Here is a 23356-nt window from a genome sequence, read left to right on the forward strand (position 1 = left end):
TAACCTTTTACTCTATAATTTTACTTATCTCAATATGAACAGTCGATTAAGTGGAGCAAAGTAAATTTTACGTTCATAACCAATTGGAACTATTCCTCTATTAGAATAAACAGTAAACGGATATCAATTTTGAACAATTTTAAACAAGTTCTCTATTCAGCATTTTTGGAAGGTAAAAACAAAGTACATTTAACGCCTCTTGAAATATTTACCATTAGAATAGAATTTATGAAACGATACCAAATAGAGGGTGAGTCGGGAGGATCGTACCAAACTTCAGGAGCGTGTTGTACATGAAAAATAAATGTAAAAAAACTCAAATGTTGTTATCTGAATTTCGTTTGTTTACAAGTTATAGCGTAAATAAAATTAAAACATAAAATTTTAAAAATTTATAAATTTCATAAGAAATTCCATAAATTAACGTTTGGATATCATAGTAAATGTTTAAAAATATTGCCATTAACTTCTAAACATTTTCGGCTTCGTCTATGAAGAGCATTCGTTGCGCTCCTGATTGTTTCATGTCTTTCTTTAATAGCAGCTGCAGCATTTCTAATACGTTGAATTAGTGCATCTTGAGTGTCCACTTTTACTCTGTACACTTCAGTTTTAAACCAACCCCACAAACAATAGTCTAGTGGTGTGAGGTCTGGAGACCTTGGAGGCCAACTAATAAGGCCACCACGACCAATCCAACGTCCAGGAAAGGTACGTTTATGGTAAATAGAATCCTAGTTAAAAAAAATTATTTACGCTATAACTTGTAAACAAACGAAATTCAGATAACAACATTTGAGTTTTTTTACATTTATTTTTCATGTACAACACGCTCCTGAAGTTTGGCACGATCCTCCCGACTCACCCTGTATATGGCGTAAATATTTAAAAAATTTCTAGTGCTTGTTAACTTCTTTAGTTTGCCTATATGAATATCAATGAAGAATAAGGTTGAAATAAATCCCGATTGCATCTTAAACATAAGAACTTTGAAGTTCTTTTTAATTAATTAATTTTTTTTAACATAACTCTAAGAATGTAAGAAAATTTTGAGTGAAGTTTATTTTGATTACTGACATCCATTTGCCATCCATCTCAATTTTGCTCGTTAAACCCAAAGGTTCTCTTACAAGTAATATTGTTCATCACTAAATTTTTTACAAGCTTAAACCTTAGCTTCGCTTTTGTATCTTTTGGGCTTTACATAATATCTGGACGGTTTGTTTATGATAAATAACCACTAGACGCTTTTTGGCTATGATGTTTATAAGATGACCTCTCTGATCTCAAGAATACACACTTCAATAGAAAATCTTACCTAGACGAAACCGCAATATTGTATACTAAAATTTGCAACCTGAAATTAGTTACTAATGTCTCCGGGTAGGTATCAAAGTGTCGGTAGGTAGGTTCTGGTCCCTAGAATTACAAATGCAGTTTATAATTTAATAAAATTTACTTTCGCCAAAAATATACTTAGTTTCATAAGAAATATACCACGTAGTAGTAAAAATAATTAAGCCTTGTAATTTTGGTAAAATAATATTTTATAATAGAATACCAAATGATCAGAGTTTCAGTAAAAAAGAAAGAACGCCAATGGTTCTTTTTTGTTACTGACCTTCTAAGATTTTTAAACAATAACTCCCCTCAATTCACAATCAACGACTTCAAAGACTTTACTAAATGGCACTTTCCAACAGGATAATGCATAGTCTTATATGAAATTATTACTAGAAGGTAGAGGGTGTCCACGTCAAAAGTCCCACCTCCCCTCTAACTTTTTAATATATTTAAATTGAATTTTTTTCAACCAAAAAGTGCTTGAAAGTTCATATAATTTTCCAAGATGGTCGGCAGTTTTATACAGAGTGTTTAATAAATGTAGGCCATCCCAATATTGCGTCTTTTGAACAGCCAAGCATAACTTTTTTTACATATTTAAATTCTGCGTTTTATTAGAAATTCAACGATATATGTATATAGATCATACCTAAAATCTTATAATTATTATACTTATTACTATAATTATAATGAAAAGAAGAATCAGTGAAGTATAATAAAATCACATCAATCGAAGTAATATGATAACGAAATGCCTACAAAATTTGGAAAACAAAATCGATTATGTTAAACATGGTGGAATGAACTTTGACCAATACCTGTAAAATAATAACAAAAACAAAGAAATAAGTTTAATCTTCTTATTGTAATTGTATTCGATTGAATTTAATTTCAATTTAAATTTTTAACGGCACTTGTACTCCTGTTGGGCTGAAAAGTAAATACATATAGGGTTTAGAAAATTAAAAATATAAAAAAATACCTTTCGAAACATTTTTCTCATATTTTAAGTAAAGTGTCAAAATTAGCATATTTTTTCTTCAGTATATATCATTTTTCATGGAAAATAGTGATTATAAACGTAATAAGCTATTAAATTTAATTTTAAAAGAATCCATAATAATGACAACACAAATGACTACTATTGACCACATCAGCCATATTGTTTGCAAAGATGACTAAGAGATATTTGTAGAATATTGCCATGCAACTATGTTGCATGGGAGTAAATTTATGTAAATATTTTGAAAATTATAGGATTTGAAGTGTGACATATATATATATATATATATATATAATTGAATTCGTAATAAAATACAGTTTCAATATATTAAAGAGTTAGAGTCGGGGTGAGACTTTTCGCGTGGACACTATACTCGGATCAAGTACAATTAGAAATTTTGCCTTAGCTTGCACGGTCACCGGACCTATCACCTATCGAACATCTTTGGGGCATGATGAATTGCCGTCTTCGAGTTTTACCGAGGCCTCCAAATAATTTGAATGACCTACTACACTACTTTGAGGTAGCATGGAATGAAATACCCCAGGAGGATATTGATCATTTGTTACAAAGCATGCGGCGAAGACTGCATGCTTGTATTGCTGTACGAGGCGATGTCAATCATTGTTAATCTTTTAATTAATAAATGTTGTTCCTTTTACTGAAACTCTGAGCATTCGATATTCTGTTATAATGAAATTTTTTCATCAAGCATTGTTTTACCAAAATTACAAGGCCTAACTATTATTACTAGATGGTGTATTTAATAAATGAACGTGATTGTAATTATTTTCAATCATTTGCATTTATAACCCGAAAGTGGCATTATACCGTATGCAAAACTAATAAATTGAGCTAAAGTGGACATTTGAACCATATGCATAGAATTGCAGATACAATCCAGTTGAAATGACAAATCAGACATTAACTGACAATCATATTTATCTAATCGCGACATATTTAATTTGTCGTTTATTTTGGAGCAAATGCAATAAGATGAATTGTAATATATGATTCCCTCTTATTTTGTATCATTTTCTGTTTTAATTTGTCACACATTTTCTGTCGTGCTTATGTATTTTCTAATTTTAATCTTCTCTAGTGAAAATTTCCAATTTCATGATAAAATTTACTTATTTTGTTTCGTTAATGGACAGGGTTAATTTTTATAATTTAACAAGTTACTCCGAGTGTACTGTCACAATAAGGAAAAAGATGCTTATACTGGGTGTCTCTAAAAGGTCTGTACAAAATTCTACCACAGATTTCTGAGGTCAAAACATGACGATTTAACCCAATTTACCTTAGTCGAAAAGTGGACGGTTTTCGAAATACAGGGCGTCAAAGTGAAAACAAAAAAAGGCAAAAAAATTAATTTCTTGGTTGGTAATGCTGCTATCTACACAAAATGTCGTATCGGGCGGTTTTTGGGGATAAGAAATCAGAATCCGTTTACATTTTCGATGCACAATGTAGAGGGCGTTGTCAGCGCTCGATGAACCCTTTTTAAAAGGGTTTAATTTTTTCATCACCCGGTATAAAATTTATTTATGAATAAACTTGTGTTTTCCTACATTTTTTAAGGAAAAAATGTCTCTTGTTAAAAATCTCTACGAGGCTTCTTTCTTGAGATATTTGAAGCTTAAAGTTCGTTGCATGTCTTGAACGATAATTTTAATGTACTACATATCTATTCTTACAGTTGGATGGAAAAAAATCAAAACTTAAAAATAGGTTACAAATTACTGGAAAATATAAATACCAAACATAAACACGAAAAAATTATACTTTTAGTAGATGTTCGAAATGACCACCATTGACTTGCATACAAAGATTAATCCGACGCAAGAAATTCAGTTCCATCCAACTGTAAGAATAGATATGTAGAACATTAAAATTATTGTTCAAGACATGCAACGAACTTTAAGCTTCAAATATCTCAAGAAGGAAGCCTCGTAGAGATTTTTAACAAGAGACATTTTTTCCTTAAAAAATGTAGGAAAACACAAGTTTATTCATAAATAAATTTTATACCGGGTGGTGAAAAAATTAAACCCTTTTAAAAAGGGTTCATCGAGCGCTGACAACGCCCTCTACATTGTGCATCGAAAATGTAAACGGATTCTGATTTCTTATCCCCAAAAACCGCCCGATACGACATTTTGTGTAGATAGCAGCATTACCAACCAAGAAATTAATTTTGTTGTTTTTTTTTTGTTTTCACTGTGACGCTCTGTATTTCGAAAACCGTCCACTTTTGGACTAAGGTAAATTGGGTTAAATCGTCATGTTTTGACCTCAGAAATCTGTGGTAGAATTTCGTACAGACCTTTTAGAGACACCCTGTATAAAACTTTTATATATTAACGTATATTTTTATAATATGATGTTAAAAAAAAACAAATAAACATAAAAACCCAAAAAAAATAGTTAAAGAATGTTTTTCTAAATAAGGTCTCCTATACAGAGTGTCCGAAAATCACTGGATCAATAAGGAATTATGTATTATATGATCTAAAATAAGAAAATAATGGTCATGAACGTTTTCCCAGAAATACCTTCTATAAAAGCTACAATTCGTCAAAGAAGCAGCTGTGAAAAAGATTTTTTTGCAAAAAGGGCAAAATGATAGCAATTAAAATCATCGAATTTGGAGCATTAAGGTAAGTTGACATGATGAAGAAAGTGATGTGTCTAGTTTTGCTCTAAATCTTTTGGACATTATTATATTATCACCTATATTACATGTTAATTCAATAAATTTTCAAAAATATTTCAATTTTCTTAAATATATAGTTGAGCACTGCGTCGGATATTTTGTATTGCTTGTTAAACTTGGAAACGATGTTGCTTAAGTTGTTCTTCAGCTAAATATATTCTATGTAACAATTCCCCTTTCGAATTTATTTCTATTGAATAAAGTATACAGGTTATGTGGCCACAAAAGTCATTGTCGAATGGATTCAAATCAGGGGACCCGGCTAACCAAAGTACAGATCCTCCCCTACCAATCCACCTATTTCCAAAACGTCTATTTAAATAGTCTCTTACATTTCGAGCTAAATACGTTGGAGCTTCATCAAACTGATAATACAGTTAGGTGCAGAACTGAGTCAATACTTAGAAAATTCGTATTAATGATAGCATAAACAAAATATCTAACAAGTATTCAAAGGAAGGCTTTTATTTTCAAAAAGTACATTAACATTAAAACCATACAAAACATTTGCCGAAAATAAATGGGGTACATCAAATAATTCTAAATAACATTGGTTCAGTTTTGCTCCACTAATATTAACATTGAACACTTTGGTCGACATTGACACTAATATTTGGTTCAGAGACCTTTAGCTTTTTTAACAGCTAGTAGACGTCTTGGCATGCTTTTTGTTAGTGTTTCACAGAAATCAGGTGGAATTTAATAGCATATCCTCCGTTAATAAACATCATAATTCAAAATCTTTAAACGATGAAGCCGATTTCAAAGTTTCAAAGAAAATTAATTGAAAAATCACTGATTGATGGAAGATCCACACGAGAAATCGCATTTCAATTAAATATAAGTCAATCCACAGTACAAAGGGTAAAAAATAAGTGCAAAATTTCCTTAAAAATAAATAAAAGTGGCCAACCAAAAAAGATGTCTGCGCAAGATACTAGAAGAGTAATTAGATATTTGGGCAGTGGTGAAGCCTCTTCGGCCTCCAAAGCAGTCGTGTTGCTGCGAGGGGATACTGGGAAATCGGTGAGCAAATGGACAGTCCAACGAGCTTTACATCAGTCCAAATTTGTTGCTGTGGAGAAGAAGAAGGAACCCCTACTTTCTAAGAAGAATATTAGGGCACGACTAGATTTTGTAAAAAGATATGAGGCATGGACCGAGAAGGATTGGATGAAGGTTATTTGGTCTGATGAAACTAAAGTTAACAGATATGCAACAGATGGTCGACATTGGAGCTGGAAACGAGAGGGAGAATCCATGAAACTAAAAGATTTCATTCTGACGGTGAAACATGGAGGAGGAAATATTAAAGCTTGGGGCTGTATGTCGAGATATGGGGTTGGACCATTGAAGAAAATAGATGGGATAATGAACCAATACATCTATAAAGCCATTTTAAATGATCACCTAATAGATACTGTTAATAATATGCCTTATCCCACTAGCAAAGTAATTTTCCAACAAGACAACGACCCCAAGCATACCGCAAAATCTGTGAAGAAATGGTTGGGTACCCAAAAATTTCAGGTTTTGCAGTGGCCGGCACAAAGTCCCGACCTAAATCCCATTGAGAATCTATGGGCTTACGTGAAATATCATCTGGTCAACGACTACGATTCGCCACCATCTTCACTTAAAGTTTTATGGGAGAGAATAGAAGAAGTATGGGACCAAATTTCACTTGATTTCTGTGAAACACTAACAAAAAGCATACCAAGACGTCTACTAGCTGTTAAAAAAGCTAAAGGTCTCTGGACCAAATATTAGTGTCAATGTCGACCAAAGTGTTCAATGTTAATATTAGTGAAGCAAAACTGAATCAATGTTATTTAGGATTATTTGATGAACCCCATTCATTTTCGGCAAATGTTTTGTATGGTTTTAATGTTAATGTTAATGTACTTTTTGAAAATAAAAGCCTTCCTTTGAATACTTGTTAGATATTTTGTTTATGCTATCATTAATACGAATTTTCTAAGTATTGACTCAGTTCTGCACCTAACTATATATTCCATGTCTCAATCCCAAGAAAATGTCATTTAAAAGTTGCTCTAATTGATTTTGCAAGAAATTCAAATATTGTTCTGCATTAAGGTGTACAGGGAGGAACTTATATTGTTAAGTTCCAATCAAGACACTATATCCAACCATTGCCAACGTCTTTCAGCGCATTTACTTATTGTTTTTGTACAGATTGTAAATAGATTTAAAAAAAAAAAAAAAAAAAAAAAAAATTAAGGTGTACAGGAATTTCTAGTGGTTCCAAAAGACGATTGTTAATTAGTTCAGCTCATAGATTTAGAGAAAAATTAAGTTTATAATTACTTCTTCTGGCAACTAGAGAATATTGATTAGCGCAAAGATGCCTATCTTACATATTAAATGTTTTTTTCTAAATATCGCCTTATTGGACCATAAAATATTCGAAATCAAATTTTGATTTTGTAGAAGTCGGCAAGAAAATTGTAGTCAAAGTGGACAATTCGTTAATCTGAAATCTTGCACTTTTTGGTAGTGATAAGAATGTAAATCTTTTATTTTTACTATGTCAAGTATCTGAAAGGCAAAAAAAAAATATTTTAATTTCACCCTGTAGTAAAAACTATTTTTTAAACAATATTGTAAAATTATTAAATTAATTATTATCTCAATTTAATAATAGTAATGTTAGCCATATTAAATATTACTGTTGATTTAGGAATATTGGTTTCTCTAGCTAGCGTTAATGCTACTTTGAGGACATTTTTCAGTTCGGGTCAAAATAGGTTCTCAATTTTCTTCTCTCATTGGACGCCACTGTCTACGAAATGGTTGAAAAGATCCGTTGTCCACCAAACATCTATAAAATCGTTCAAAAATTTTCTAGGCACTCTTCTCTATTGATATCTTCATCGATATTCCCGCATCTCATTTCGAACATTTCCGCTATAAAAACCATAAATAAAATTAATTTCTGCTAATTTTCGATTTCAAAATCCATCTATAATTAATTAAGACTAAACACTCTTCGAACAACTTCTTATAACAAATTAACCTACAATAAATAGAATTTTTCGGCGTTTAATAGTTTATTAAAACAAATGAAATAGCAACAACTTCTATAGTCTCTATTATAGTCGAGAGTAAAATTCGATTTTTTTTAAATAAATGATTTTATTAAACGTTTATATTCAGTGTTTGTTCAATATCGTAAATATTTCATGTATTAATGTTTTAAACCATAATTATTAGGTATCAAATTGGATACGAAATTTTCAAATCGCGTTAACTCCTTGCGTTGACTCGCGATATGACAATCAAGAGTACCTTTTTCATGAAATGTAGAGTGAAACTTGATTTGTCTTTATGGTACTGAAAAAATTATCTCCAAAAAAGTTACAGCAAAATCTTTCCCAACACCTCCGATTCTCCCGAATGCACGCCACCTAATCGACATTTTGCAATACAAGATATATTCACTTCTTCAAGGTGTTAAATTACCTTCGTATTTCAAACTTGATGATTTTAGCTTCTTTAAAAAACTGTAACTGCTTTGGAAGGTGTTTTGGGACATATCTTTATGAACATTGTTTTCTTATTTTCGACCAAATAATCCACCAATTTTTTTTTATGCTAACTAATTTCCAGAGACTCTGTATATTATTGTATATTTGGATTCCGCCAACTTTTATCTTTTCAAAAAAGAACGTTCAATATTAAATTTAAATAAATTATTGAGAAAACAGGGCGCACTGGTAAACCAAACATATCACAGGCACCCGTGAATATTTAGAAAAAAAAAACAAAAAAAACTAAGGAATCAAAGTATTATTTGGTACTTTTACGTAACATTAACTTATTTAAGTAGCATTTACCGAAGAGCAAAAGTTCGAAGTTTTTCGCTTAATTTACAAAAATAATAAAAATTTTAATGTAGCGCGGGCCGAATACGCTCGTTTTCATCTTAAGCTTTCTCTGTCCTCTCAACGAAACACCTCCACAATATATAGGAGAAGTAAGAAATTATCTAACCAATAGGTATGAAGCGTGGATAGGCGAAAGAAGAAGTATTCTGTGGCCTCCAAAGAGTCCAGATCTTAAGCCGATGGATAGTTGTTTATGGGGCTACTTGAATAGTGAAGTTGATAACGATCCTAATGCAGGCTTAAATGAAATAAAAGATAAAATTGAACAGTGCAAACAAAATCTAAATGATGTGAATTCTAATTTTATTGCAAATACGATTTTGAAACTTAACACAGATTATATGAAATGTCTAGTCAATGATGGTGTTAACGTTGAATATTTATGATTATTGTTATTTCTTTTCTTTTAATTAATTTTTTGGTTTGAGAAAGTATTTTTCATCATAGGTCAATATGGTATTAATGTTGAGAAGCTTTTATTTTGTTTTAAGGATTAGGCCATCTTAACTCATCGTTTGTGGCTGTCTCGGATCTCTCTGTGAATGGACTGTAATGGTGCCCCCTCCCCCCGTCTTCACAATTTAAATATATCGAAAATTATTAGAGGATATCTTGACATTTTATATATTTTTGAATAGAAAAAAATTTGCGAAATCTAAATGTGCATTAATATATTGGAGATTCCGTTTAAAAAAACTTAGCTTCGATTGATTTCTTCGAGTTCTGATATTAATTTGTTTTATCTAACATCACATTATAAAAACATTCGTCAACATATAAAATTTTTATATAAACAATTTTTTCCTAATTTCACTAATAAATTCATAGTAATATGTCAAATCATAAAAATGAACCCTGTATAGACTGTCGAACTTCAGGGACTTGGCCAACAAATTCATATCTATAGAAACAGTAAAGCGCTTTGATTAATTTCTACGTTTCCATGAAAGTTATTTTATTAGCTAAATTACCAGGAGTTTGAAAGCCAAACTTAAATATATCGATACCTAAATTACTCAAATTTACGAAACTTAAATGCTCTATTTTCGAGTTCAAATTTCTATGTTGAGTATGACGAAGTGTATATTATTCGATTTTCAGCTATATGCGTGCAACTAACACTTTTATTATTATTTCATTTTTTTACCCATATTTTTGTGCTTTTGTGAATGTTCGATTTCTGTTTTTCATCAACTTAACACGAGTAAGGTAAGATTATAGCAGCCACTCATATACCTATAGTAAATCATCACGATATATATAATACATCACCTACTAAATCGTCAATACTTATTGATTTCTTTTGATAAATTGCAGTAGGAGTTTTAGATACATTATACAGGGTGTTTCCTAACTACGATACATAACTTCGGGAGTGTGTTCTACAGCTAAAATAAAGGTAATTTTGTCATATAAACTATATCCCAAAAATGCTTCGTTGCGGAAATACAGGGTGTGAAAATTTATTTAAAAAATTACAATTTTTTAAATATTTCCGAAACTACTTGAGACATTTTAATGAAATTTTAATAAAATAGGCAAGTACGGAACAAAAAAATTCATATCTTCACACTAGTATTTCATCTCTTAAGAATAATAAAAAAGAATGAAAAAATTTAGCTCAAATATTTTTTATTTATTTACTTGAAAACGGTGCGCCCTACGAAAAAATGTCAAGAGACCTTTTTTTCTTCTAAATCGAACACATAATTAAAAAAAAGAACAAAATATTGGAAAAGAATAGTGGCGTACCACATTTTTCCTTTAAAATATTCAGCAATTATCCTGCTCGCACGCCACTGGTTGCACAACAGCCACTATTTTTAGCGTAAAATATGCACCGTTGCTAACTCTTAAACTCTGCAAAATTTCATTAAAATGTCTTAAGTAGTTTCGGAAATATTGTAAAAATTGTAATTTGTTAAAGAAATTTTCACACCCTGTATTTCCGCAACGAAGTATTTTTAGGATATAGTTTATATAACAAAATTACCTTTATTTTACCTGTAGAATACGCTCCTGAAGTTATGTACCGTACGTAGGAAACACCCTGTATTACATTGGGATATTTAGAAACTTTATCACACGCATTTTACTGCCTAAGCTCAGCTGTCGCATCACTGTCCCATATTCATTTATTTCACAGGCGATCATAAGAATTTAAGAATTAGGACCTTGCTGGAATATATTTGTTTCAATGTGCCCTATTTAACAAAATATCAATCGTAGCCAAATTTATCTTCAATAACTACCTCAACGATTAAAAACCTTATTACTTGAAGGGAAGGTTAAAGTGAAATCGATTGTTGTAATGATATATCCGCATGTATGGTAAAATTAATATCGAGAAGGAAATAGTGCAAACTCCCAAAACCAACAAATTAAAGATTCGGAGTCCATATTTGATCATTTGCAATATTTTGCTTGCCATATTTATGATTAGTGTGTTTCCGTCAACTCACACCTGTCACTAGCTAGAACTTTTACATTGGAAACTCCAAAAAAAGAGGGGTAATCTAGAAGTAACTAGAACATAATTATCAGGAAGACCTTAGATACAGTTTATTCACGTAAGCGCCGAAGCAAGCAATTAAGCAATGGAATAATCAAAGGCATTTTCTAGATGCTACAAAATACATAATTATTTAGATACAAGACCGGAAAGTAGTGTACGGCATTAGAGCGAACCAAATAGATTTCAGGACGAGTTGTAGACGAAGCTTGGAAGCGCGACCGAAAATATGTTTTGCCGGGCTTTGCTGACCACATTTTGGGTCGAACAATTTTACTTCATAATTATTTTCAATTTAGTTTTACAAAGCAATGACATAACTATATTTCCAAAAATATTGACATATTTTATAGCTCTAAATTATTATTGCACAGACTAGGAAAACGGAAAACCAAAATAACACGGATCAAGAAAACTATTTCCTTTATTTGGTCACCTTTTAAGTTTTGAATGGGAAAACGTTACATTTAGGTTGAAAAATTTAACAGAGATCGCATACTTTCTGTCTATTCTTAAAAAAAATTCTCACTGACACGAGAAACTCGAACATCTCTCTATTTGCAAAATAAATTTGGAGGCTTTAACAAGCAATTTATTAATGATTATAAAAATGTTAGCTGATGAGTTTTATTCAAAAGTAATGTTCGCATTGCTTTCACGAAATCTGTAGGCATTCTTTTACATATGTAGTTCTTTTCACGCCTTAAGTTGATCAAAATCTGCAGGAGAGAATTGGAAGCAATTCCCCGAATGCCCTACCTGCAATTCCAGTTTTACTCCTGCCTAAATCCTCATCGACAAGAGGCAATACTTTACTCTTAGCCAATGCAGCCTGCCCAGCCAAATACATGACCAAAAGGCAAACTACTTTAAAGTATTTGAGCAGGCACATTTTTCCGGTTATAATTGGTATCTCGAACTTAAGCTGCGATATCCAGTTTATCTCTAACACCGCGGAAAATGTCGTCAAACGCACTTTCGGTTAGTAGAGCAAACTATCCAGTTAAATGATCACTTCTGCTCGAAAAGATAGTCCGCCAATTCGTATCTTCCAGCTAATCCGAAAACGCTTGCCCGTGGATTACCGAACCGAACCGTTCTCTTTCCATTACCACTACTTAAGATCACCATAATCAGGGACCTTCGGTTTCACCTTGGATGAGCGTCACCAAAAAAGACTACCGAACTACGATACGTTAAAGAGAGTAGTCTTGATATCAAAAGTGTTTTTAAGTCTAGGCCCTTATCTTATCGAAGATTACTACATTATAGGCTACTTTATAACTGATAAGACAATGTCACCTATAATAATTGTCTCAAGTTTTTTTTAGAGACTTGTTATTCAGTGTTGGGAAGATTCCAAGTAGTAATAACCAAAATAATCTAAATTTTAAAAAAATTACTGATTTTTAGGTCAATAATGTTATTGTAGCAGGTACAAATAAGGCGAATCTCCAAGAAAGTGCCAGATAAAGCTTATGAGACAGTAATAATTTGCTAAAATATTTGAAATGCGTTATCTCTGGAGACACTCACCTAAGACTTCATTGCCTGTTTATTCGGTTCAAGTGGAACTATTATGTCTAAGTATCTAATTTCGTGTATCATCACATTGGCTTCAATGGATTCCTCTTGGGAAATTTGCCTTGCTCGACAATTAAAACCAATTATTCGAAACAAGGGAAACTCTAAGGAAATAACTATTTCTAATACTATACCAAGGAAAATAAATAATCAGTGTGTCTACAGGGAATCCCGTCCTTCGATACGACCTTGCAAGGCCAGTATAAATTATGCTACAGAATTTACTAGATTACGAGATTGCATTAGTATTTCTCCGAATCACATTTATAAACTTACTGATAAAATAATCCCCATGATCACTAGTGGAACAAGTGCACCTGTTGTGCAAGAGAGTTAAAATTGTTATATGTATGTAGAAAATATATGGAAATTTACGGAAACAAATCGTCAATGTGGCAATGGTTCTAGTTCTATCATAATTCATCAACGAACACTGACTCATTAAAATATACATTTAAAGATTTTTGCAATTTTGAATTACGTCGTGTCCTGATATCTTCATCAGCTTCCTTAGTACTTGCACCATGGCATTAAAACCTATTTTAATCCCATGCTGGCTTTCTGAATGAGTTGTTTTGCGTTATTTTTAGAAATTGAATTGAGAGAGGAATCGTGGAAAATTAGAGGAAAATTCGGAATCTTCTCTCAATTTCTTCAGTTTAAGTAAAATGAGTTTAAAAATTGTCTCCATTGAGTTTGTAAGATTTTCCTCAGTTTCTCTAAATTCGTTTTCTTTAGATTTCGACCACTCAATGTCAATATTCTCCCTTCAAACCAAGTTTCTTATTCTCTGAAATAATCTTGCCGATTTTCTTTAAGTTCATTTTTATCATTTCATTTTTGTGCCGCTTTCCAGATGTCTATTTCACCTTCCTTTTTTCTTTGGTTCCTTTAAAGTAATCTTATTTTTTCTTGTCTCGTTTTAATTTCAACTGTATCAGCATAAGTTTACAATTTCAAATATTAGTTTTCGCAGTTTTACTGCATCCTCCAAAGCGAAATCTTAGCAATTGCTCAAAATTTCCAATTATTCCCATCGAAACAAACAAGGAAATGAAGGCAAAGACAGAGTTATTGCCCTACGAGGTAGTTGGTATCGGTGGCGTCGTCTGTATGTGGTGCCGATCAGCGACTCCGTCTAATACAAGGTGCATTATAAATACAGATGGTGCCACCAAATGTAAGTAATTACCTAGGACATGTTAAGTCATTTCGAACATTAGGAATCTGGAATTTTGTGTGAATCATGTCACTGATGAAGCAATGTAAATTTTGCGAATGCCTAAACAACGACTCTGACTTTTCGAAGAATAGTGCTGTTAAATACGTCAAAACCTCGACACCCTTGGTTGCTGAAACTCCTTATTGTGAACCTCTGCCGGCCACCAAGGATTACGTTGGACACATACTTACAATCACGAATAGCGACACTTTTAGCAACCACTTGCTGAAGTAATACCTCTAAGTTTGACTAGCCTTTTCTTTTCCTGTTGTTCTATAGACAATAGTAGCCAAAGTTCTGCTGATTATCCCAAAAAGGTAAAAGTAAAGTAAAGAAATGAGTTTCAGTTTCCAGTAGAATAAGCGAAGGATTTTTTTAGTTTTTAAACCATTAATAGAGCTGGAAATGTAATTATTTACATTCAATACTTTGTCAACGTGTTTCTACACCAGGCATCTCCGCTACTTGTATTAAACACAGTTTCTGATCCGTATAACATACGTGCAGATGGCGCCGCTTGTAGTAACTACCACTTAGAAGTATAAGATGTAGTGGTTTAGCGCCATAGTGGCTCCTTAAAGAAAAAAAAAAATCATAGGCATCCGGGGTTTGTTAGTGGATAAAAATCTTACACAGGTTGAAGTACGAGCTCCACTATATCTTACCGAGAAGATTTATTTTCCCCAAGGTTGCGCCCCCTCAAAAAAAAAAATTACCGAAATTCGTTTCAAATGTTTAGATTGACGCATCACACTCGCTAGCGATGGATCTAAATAATGAAATGATGAAATTTAGCAAATTTCAAATAATATTAAGATATATTTGTACTACGTTTATCACAGTGTTGAAATAATTATTAGTATGATTGCGACTACAATAAGCTACGGGCTCGTATAAGACCAGTCAGATTAGTTTGTGTCCCAGTATCGGCACTATCTCACATTTTCGATCCTCCTATCGCAACCAAACATAAGTTCTCTTGTCGTTATTGCATTTCTTGAGGTGTATTTAATATCCTTGATTGTTGAGGTGGTTCAGGTAATGACACAGCAGAGAATTTTAACTTTTTGAACGGTGTTGCTGCTGTTACGAAACGAAAACCGCCCAGATCCCACGATATCGAATACACTCTGGAATTTTGACCCTTAAACTTTTCTTAAATTTTCTCACTTTCCCATTGAGAAAATAACAGTTCTTTAACATTAACTTTAAAGTACTTTTTGCCCGAAAACTGCGGTCATTCATGTCTCTATGACGTGATGTCATGAGCACAGATGCGTCATGTGTCGACGAAATCAGCGCATATGACTCCGAAAAGGGGTCTTGTAAAGGCACCACTTTTAATTTCACCCCCATAGATTAGTGTCTCATTTACCTGATAGCTGAAAACTGCATATAAACAATGCTACTTTCAGTTCTTTTAGGTAATTGAGTCAATCAACTTTGCGTTTACGTCGACTCTAAGATTTTCTTAACGAAAGAATCGTAGTCGAATGCTTTTTCTACTTCCAATCGTATTTTTGTCATAAAAGAGATTTTGTGATTCTTTTTTGCGGCCTTAAGCTAATTCATTATAGTCCTAGTAGAATAAAACAGGTAATAAGCATATTTACTGTGGATGTGACATTGACGAACATAAACTTTTTAACAGCTGATGAAAACATTTTAGATGTGCTTTAACTTTAAATTAAATTGTTAGCAAATTAACATGAAATCAGACATAAAACGTTGCATATATTATAGTAATAGGTATTTATGTAATGCGTACCTAATGAGGTTTTATTCGACACGTCCATTTATGGACTCGCTCATAAGCTCGCTGGGTCATAAAGTAATTTGTGTCATAAAACTTTGCATTATTTACTTATTATATAAATACTGTTATTTAAAATAAATCTCTTTAGCGCAAAAAATTGATTCACTTATTTATCATACTACTATATTCCACGGCAATAATTGGCATAAAATCAATAGGTCATGTCTCCAGTTCATGCCACTGTAGCAACATCTTTTACATGATACCATATGATAGAAATGGTATGAATTGAAAATATCGCGTACAACTATTCGTTCCTGGAACAACCAGGTGTTCCGAATGTATTAAGCGAAGAACTTTAAGAAAAATTCAGAAAAATCGCTTCATTTAAAATAAATCTCTATACATTTGTTCATTATAAAGCAGTAATTCACTTGCTACAAAAATAATTAAGAGTACAAAAGACTTCCCGGAAAAAGATATAGATAGACCTTTCTGATTGAATTTTTCAAAAATGGTAAAAAGCGAACGAAAAGAATCCTAATTGTTAAATTGTGTCAGGAGACATACAAAAGAATTCTCATCAACTGTAAAACGTGTAGATTTTTTATGGTAGAAATGTGATGACCTCCAAAGTCTCAAGGTAAATTCCTATAAAAAAATTGTGAATATTTGGTTTTTTTTATAAAGCATGATTTTGAATTGACAAACAGCACGGAAATTCTTTGAATTAATATACCTGTGACTCACAGTTAAAACCCTCCTAAGTACAAAATCTTCCAACTTAGACTGAACACCCCTTTCATTTAGGTACTCTCTTATTTTAAAAAAAAATAATTAAAATAGCTATTTTATGTACCTGTAGACTTCAAGAATGTTTTCAAAAAAATAATTTTGCCCTATGAATATTATTATTATATTAAATGTGCTTCTTTTACTGATTTTGCAAATAAAAGTTGATCTGACCTCATATCTAATTGTTTTCACGTAATTAAATTATTTGTATTCCACAAGAACCGTCTGTAAGACCAAAAAACCAAAGTTTTTACTTTCTTCGACACGCGATACTTTTTGAAACTCGACTAATTCGATAGACTAAAGATAACTAAGGTAAAATCACAAAACGGTAAATTTTTTAAAATAGAAAAAGGAAATCCATCTAATAAAATAATAAAATACCGAATGTTTCGTTACAAAAATATAGATTTTACATCGTAGCTATTTTTTTTTTGTTCTATACAGGGTGTCCCAGAATGAGGGGGTCAACGCTTAACCACATATTCCTTGGTCAAAAATATATCGATTCATGGTGAAATACTTATATATGAAATTGTCTCCTTCTGGAGATACAAGCTCTTAAAGTCTCAATTTGTTTTTTTTAAGTTTTGTAAAATAAGTAGAAAACAGCTAGATGGATTGCTTCGAAATTTGGTGTATAATCTTTCTGCTTCTCGGAGCACATTCGACGGGACTTATGATAAAATCACCAGGGGTAGTGGTCAATTGCTACAAGGTCGAATGTTAAATACACCAGAACTTTTTTATTCGTTCATGCAGACGGTTGGTTTTTTTTATGACATTCCCAGTCAGTTACGCAACTTTTTTATCTCTTAAAGAATTTTTATTTGGAGCCTCCATTAGACGAAAAAAAATTAAAATTGCTGATTATGTCAGTCAATACATACCCTTCAGAAGGAAATAAAAGCATACATTTCAACAAGCAATTAATTTAATAACTGCTCATCGTGACCACCCCGTTCTCAAATACAGAGATTCACGCGTCGAAGAAAATTAAATTTTCATCTTCCCACCATCATTAGGTCATTGCGCATTCCATCATCTGCTTGCAAAATTTTATTTCTTAGACGGTTTTCATTTTGAATAGGAGCAGCATATACACGAGATTTTAGCGTACCTCAAATGGAAAAGTCGCACGGAGTTAGATCTGGAAATCTAGGTGGCCATTGAAGAGGGACATTATTTCCTCCATTATTTTTTTTTTGTCTAATAGAGGCTCCAAATCAAAATTTAATAAGAGATAAAAAAAGTTGCGTAACTGACCGGGAATGTCATAAAAAAAACCAACCGTCTGCACGAACGAATAAAAAAGTTATGGTGTATTTAACATTCGACTTTGTAGCTATTGACCACTACCCCTGGTGATTTTATCATAATAAGTCCCGTCGAATGTGCTCTGAGAAGCAGAAAAATTATATACCAAATTTCGAAGCAATCCATCTAGTTATTTTCTACTTATTTGCAAAACTTAAAAAAAAAAGATTCTTTAAGAGCTTGTATCTCCAGAAGGAGACAATTTCGTATACAGGGTGTCCCACAAGTGTTTCATTATATTTCAGTGGGTAATAGTACATTGAAAAATAATATGACTCCCTATATAAACCATATTCCAATAATGCTTCATTAAGAAGATACAGGGTGTTAAACTTTACTTAAAAAAAAAACACACCTGAAATATTTCAACGTATCAGAGTATCAATGAACAGGCGAGCTCAATTATGTATTGAACAAAATGGCCACCAATTTGAACAATTTCTATAATGTTATAGCAAATAAATAATATTTAAAACAAACTTAATATTATTAAAACCATTTAGAGAATATCGTGCATATAGACGGTATTCAATTTTTTACTGGCAAACGATACGTCGGACGAAAAAAAGTCAAGTGAGCATTTTTCTTCTAAATGAAATTAAACTTCTAAAAATAATTTTTGTTTTGATAAAAAGCAGTGGCGCACCATGTTTTTCTTTAAAAATGTGCTGAGAGGTGTCCGTACGCACGTCACTGGTGAAACGAAAAATAGCCCTTTTGCATAAATAAATGCGTCTACATTAACTCTCAAAACATGCCAAATTTCACTTACATATCTCAAACGGTTTTGAATATATCAATAAAAGTTAGATTTTTTGAGTAAAGTTTAACACCCTGTATCTTCTTAATGAAGCATTATTGGAATATAGTTTATATAGGGAGTCATATTATTTTTCAATGTACTATTACCCACTGAAATATAATGAAACACTTGTGGGACACCCGGTATAAGTTTATCACCATCAATCGATATATTTTTGACCAAGGAATATGTGGTTAAGCGTTGACCCCCCTCATTCTGGGTTACCCTGTATAACTTTTGACAACATTTGACAACACAAAGTCGTAGTTGGACTACCCTGCACAATTTGCATTAGTGTTCGCCGTAGTTGGGATTTAATCCTATGACGGTTATTACTAAGGCATATTCCAGATAATTCTTTTTGAGACAACGATAATTAGGGGTCAATGATTAAAATCCAATATAAGCTTACTATAATATTTACTACGACGATTGCTTCTTGGTGTTTAATAAACAAACACATAAATTTGATGTGCGTTGCAAATGTAAAACAAAATGAACATTTCGGAATTTTCCTTTAAAGATATTTAGGGCTAAAATGGGGCTTATTATTGTTGGGATAAGTGTGAAATCAATCACGCTAGTTGTCATATTAAATGGTAATTTTAATTCCCAGAAAAACGTCAGTAGCCGTAAAATATACCAGCGATTTTGCGTTCGTCGTCGTTTAGGTATTTATTATTTAATTCCGCAAAGGTAACAATACAATCGCATTTCTGCCACCACTTCTAGGAATATTCAAGATTTATTGCTGATAAATTCGAAACAATTAGATTTTGCATCAAAATTAGGTAATCTCTTGACAGTAATTGTGTAGCGAGGTTTTTTTTTAATTTATTAAGTCCCTTGTGATATTTGCTTCTATCTTATCTGCATAGAATTGAATCTATGCCTGTGGCGCCGCAACCAACGGGAACCGGCAAACACTTGAAATGTCATAAACTCATAATTAATTTGAATTTTCTAAATTTCCTATGCATTTGAAACTAATCCATTATATTGAAGAGACATGTGCCCTGAAGAATGAAGTGTTTGTGATCGTCACATCATATCTCTGCAATTTTAATATCGAGATACGGTCTGAGGACTCCGAACAGATAATTCATATCTTCGGGGATTTCAATATGTCAGAAGTTTTGAAATATTTGAGTACTGTCTGATCAAAATGCATTAAAATCGGTTAATTTGAAAAAGTAGAATTTTTTAACACATTTTTTCCGCTAGGCTATGATGCCATGAAAATCGGTCGATTTTCTAATGAGGAAAAAACTGTAACAAGATTCGGTCTTCTAGGATTATTAAAATTTCTGTTACTATCTCTCGTTAAGACGGTCATTAATGTATTATAAGAGCCAATGACTGGCCAATAGACGAGCTTGAATGCGATAAGCCTCGATTTTCGCAGTTATCACGGCCGTCAGCGTTGTAAATAGAGGCGCCAATCTAAATTGATTTAGCACTTTTAAATATGTGTAAAAATAATTAAGGAAATGTCAACAATCAGAGTTTAGATTGTTTGCATTTGGATTAGACAATACTGGAACATAATTGGGTCACTATTTGATGTCAAAATAAATTAATTAATTCTAATTGATGCACATTACTGTTAGCAGCTTTATTTATGTTTTAATTGATTTATACGCTTATTTGGCCGCTTGCCGAAAACTTAAACATTTTTCCGAGATTGAGTAACGGCAATGGGTTGCTTAACAGTAATGCTGCTCTAACTCATTCAATATTTCGTTGCGATGGAGGACGACTAACGCACTGTTCGCTTTATTTTAATACGGAAGCGCCCTAAATAATTAAAAAAAAATTTAATTTGAGGTCCGATTTTTCAGACGTCTTGTGCAAGATAATTTCCATGGAGACTGAGTTACCCGTGAACAAGCTTAAAAATTCGAACCTAAATGAGAGTGGGGCATTTGCCCGCGTAATGGATAATGTAACCAACCGAACACCAATCCAAAACAAAAATTTGAACGGGGCTACATACCCTGTATGTTTGCAAACGATCATCATGCACCCTCTAAATGAGTATTTTGTTCGGCGTTCGGTTCGATGCATTATTCACTGTGCGACCGTATGTTCAAGTCTATATGAAACTTTAAGTTGGAGTCTCTCCTCTGTGAATTGAACATTGGAACTGTTCCAACAAAGCTGTAAAATATCGCTAGACTGCCAGAAATATGCGTCATATACCAAAAGAGACTTTTCGCGCATATTTGTGAAGGTCTGAAATTGGTTTTCCATCCTACTGAAACGAAGTTAGTGACTTTTTCTTGGATGATCCCGGGAGTTACTATATGAGCAAGCTACTTAATATGTCGAAGTGTCAGATATGAATCTAATTTCACCAATTCATTGACATGGATTTTGCATGTCTACTCGAAGGTGGTCAAAATTTAATTTTTTTTCATTATTTTGCAAAATTGTGAGTTTTTTCCATAACTCAAAAATCACTGAAAACTTTCATGTCTAATCTGCATTTTATTGAGGGAGTAAATATGCAACTTTGTCCAAATTAATCTACTATACATCTCTTAGTTTCTGAGATCGCAAGGCTAACTTCAAATTTGCTACGTGCTGTTTTCAAACAATGCTGTAAACATCTCTTTAACTTAAAAGAAATTTTAAAATTAGGTTCAAATCAGACTTAAAAACTTCGTGAAAATTAAACAAATTTTGCATCGTTGTTTTAAAAGAAGAGTTTATAAAAAGTAGTAAAACTTAAATTAGAAACAATCTCCAAGACCTTCTTAAGCAATCTTTAGCCTTCATATTTACTGTGATTTTGGTATGGCATTGAAGTATCATTATGAGAGTACAAGATTTATTAGTTAGTTTCACACCTTAACCAAGATTTTCTTGATTTTCAAGGCAACATAAAATAATGTTAAACAGACAGCAAATTTCAGCAATGGAACTGCTAAGCCGGTGCATTAGCATTATGCCCTTTTTGACCCCATTTATTGCAGTTCTCGAATATGAATATTATAAATGATTAGAGAAAGTTAATTAGAAACTGGTGACAATGTCTATAACACATTTTTTATAGTTCCCTTCAATTACTTTCTGCTGGAAAATACCTATCATCGATTTGGAAACAGACGCTTAATAATAATTTGAGTTTTAAAAGTGGTCAAAAAAAATTTTTGTCGTAATAAATTATGAAAGTGAGAAATAAAAAGTAAAACTACATAAGAAAACCGATAACGGATAACTGTGATACAATTTTATGGATCGTTAAACTGCTTGCTCTATAAAGGCTCATTATTTTCTGGTCACTTAGAACCGGTTTCTTCAATGTCCAGTTAGGGAGAGATAGTTGACAGTTACCAACTAACTACTAAAATATTTTTCAAACTGAAGTTAAGTTTTAACCAACCGAACTAGTAGAGCTATCTGAAACACTTCAGTAATGAAAACAGATATTTTGAAATATCGTTACCCTCGACTGTAAGTTCCTTCACATGCAGTTTAGCAGGCTTTGAGTTCGACGTTGAATGAATTTGAAACGACCAAATACAGTGTATCCAAGATATCTGGCATAGAGATCTCGTAAACGGTAATAGAACCAGACTTAATTAAATGGGAGAAAACTTGCGCATTCAAAGGAGTAGTTTCACACCACAACTCAGTTTATAAAATTATTTTTAGTTTTTCTGTAACTTTCAAAAACTATAAATTTTGAAAATTCTTTATTAATTTTTTTGCCGAGTTACGGTACCTAAAACCACTTTTCAATTGCAGTTTTTACAAGTTACAAAATAACAGTTTTAGTTTTAAGGTATTTTATCTGTGAACTTTTTTCCTAAATACGGCCCCGGTGAGTTTTGTCGACTTTAAAATAACTTTTTATTGAACAATTTTAATCCTCTTAACTCCCCTAATTAAAACTCCAAGATTAGTTGCCACGACTGTAATTCCGATTTCCCTGGAAATGACATTAACAGAACTACCAAAAAAGTGACGCATTTGTATGTAAAAAATGGTATTTAAAATGTCTCTGAATTAAGAATCCAATCACAGTTCTGAGGATCTAAAGGATTGTAAACTACAGAGCAAGGTTGAAACCCACCCATAAAATAATGCGATAATTTAAAGCCGTTATAAAATATTTCTTAGGGATAGTCACGTTTTGACCATAGAACAAGTCTTCTAAAGAAAAAATTGTCAAGTCCCTTCTTTGAAGGGCAATCCGACAAGTTGGCGAAAAGTCATGTACTACCGGGTCGATTTTACTTATGTATCTATAGAAACAGTAGATAATAAATCAACCTACAAGGCAAAAAGCGGCAAAGGAGAATATTTCACAAATATTTCAATTAACGAACTGACCGACTGGAAAAATTTTTAAACATCGTAAATTGAATGTAATTTTAAAATTTTGG

General features: G+C 32.3%; 1 protein-coding gene across 1 annotated transcript in view; it reads right to left on the bottom strand.

The window, feature by feature from the left end:
• The window catches only part of sog (short gastrulation), a 74301-nt gene extending 61625 nt beyond the window's left edge, over positions 1–12676 (bottom strand). Inside the window, exon 1 of the mRNA XM_066289943.1 lies at positions 12246–12676. Coding sequence (XP_066146040.1) covers positions 12246–12378 — 133 coding nt within the window. The 5' untranslated portion in view covers positions 12379–12676. The remainder of the gene's footprint in view (positions 1–12245) is intronic.
• Between the last annotated feature and the right edge of the window lie 10680 nt (positions 12677–23356).

The sequence above is a fragment of the Euwallacea fornicatus genome, chromosome 14 (genome assembly GCF_040115645.1).
Source record: "Euwallacea fornicatus isolate EFF26 chromosome 14, ASM4011564v1, whole genome shotgun sequence".
Lineage (NCBI taxonomy): Eukaryota > Metazoa > Arthropoda > Insecta > Coleoptera > Curculionidae > Euwallacea > Euwallacea fornicatus.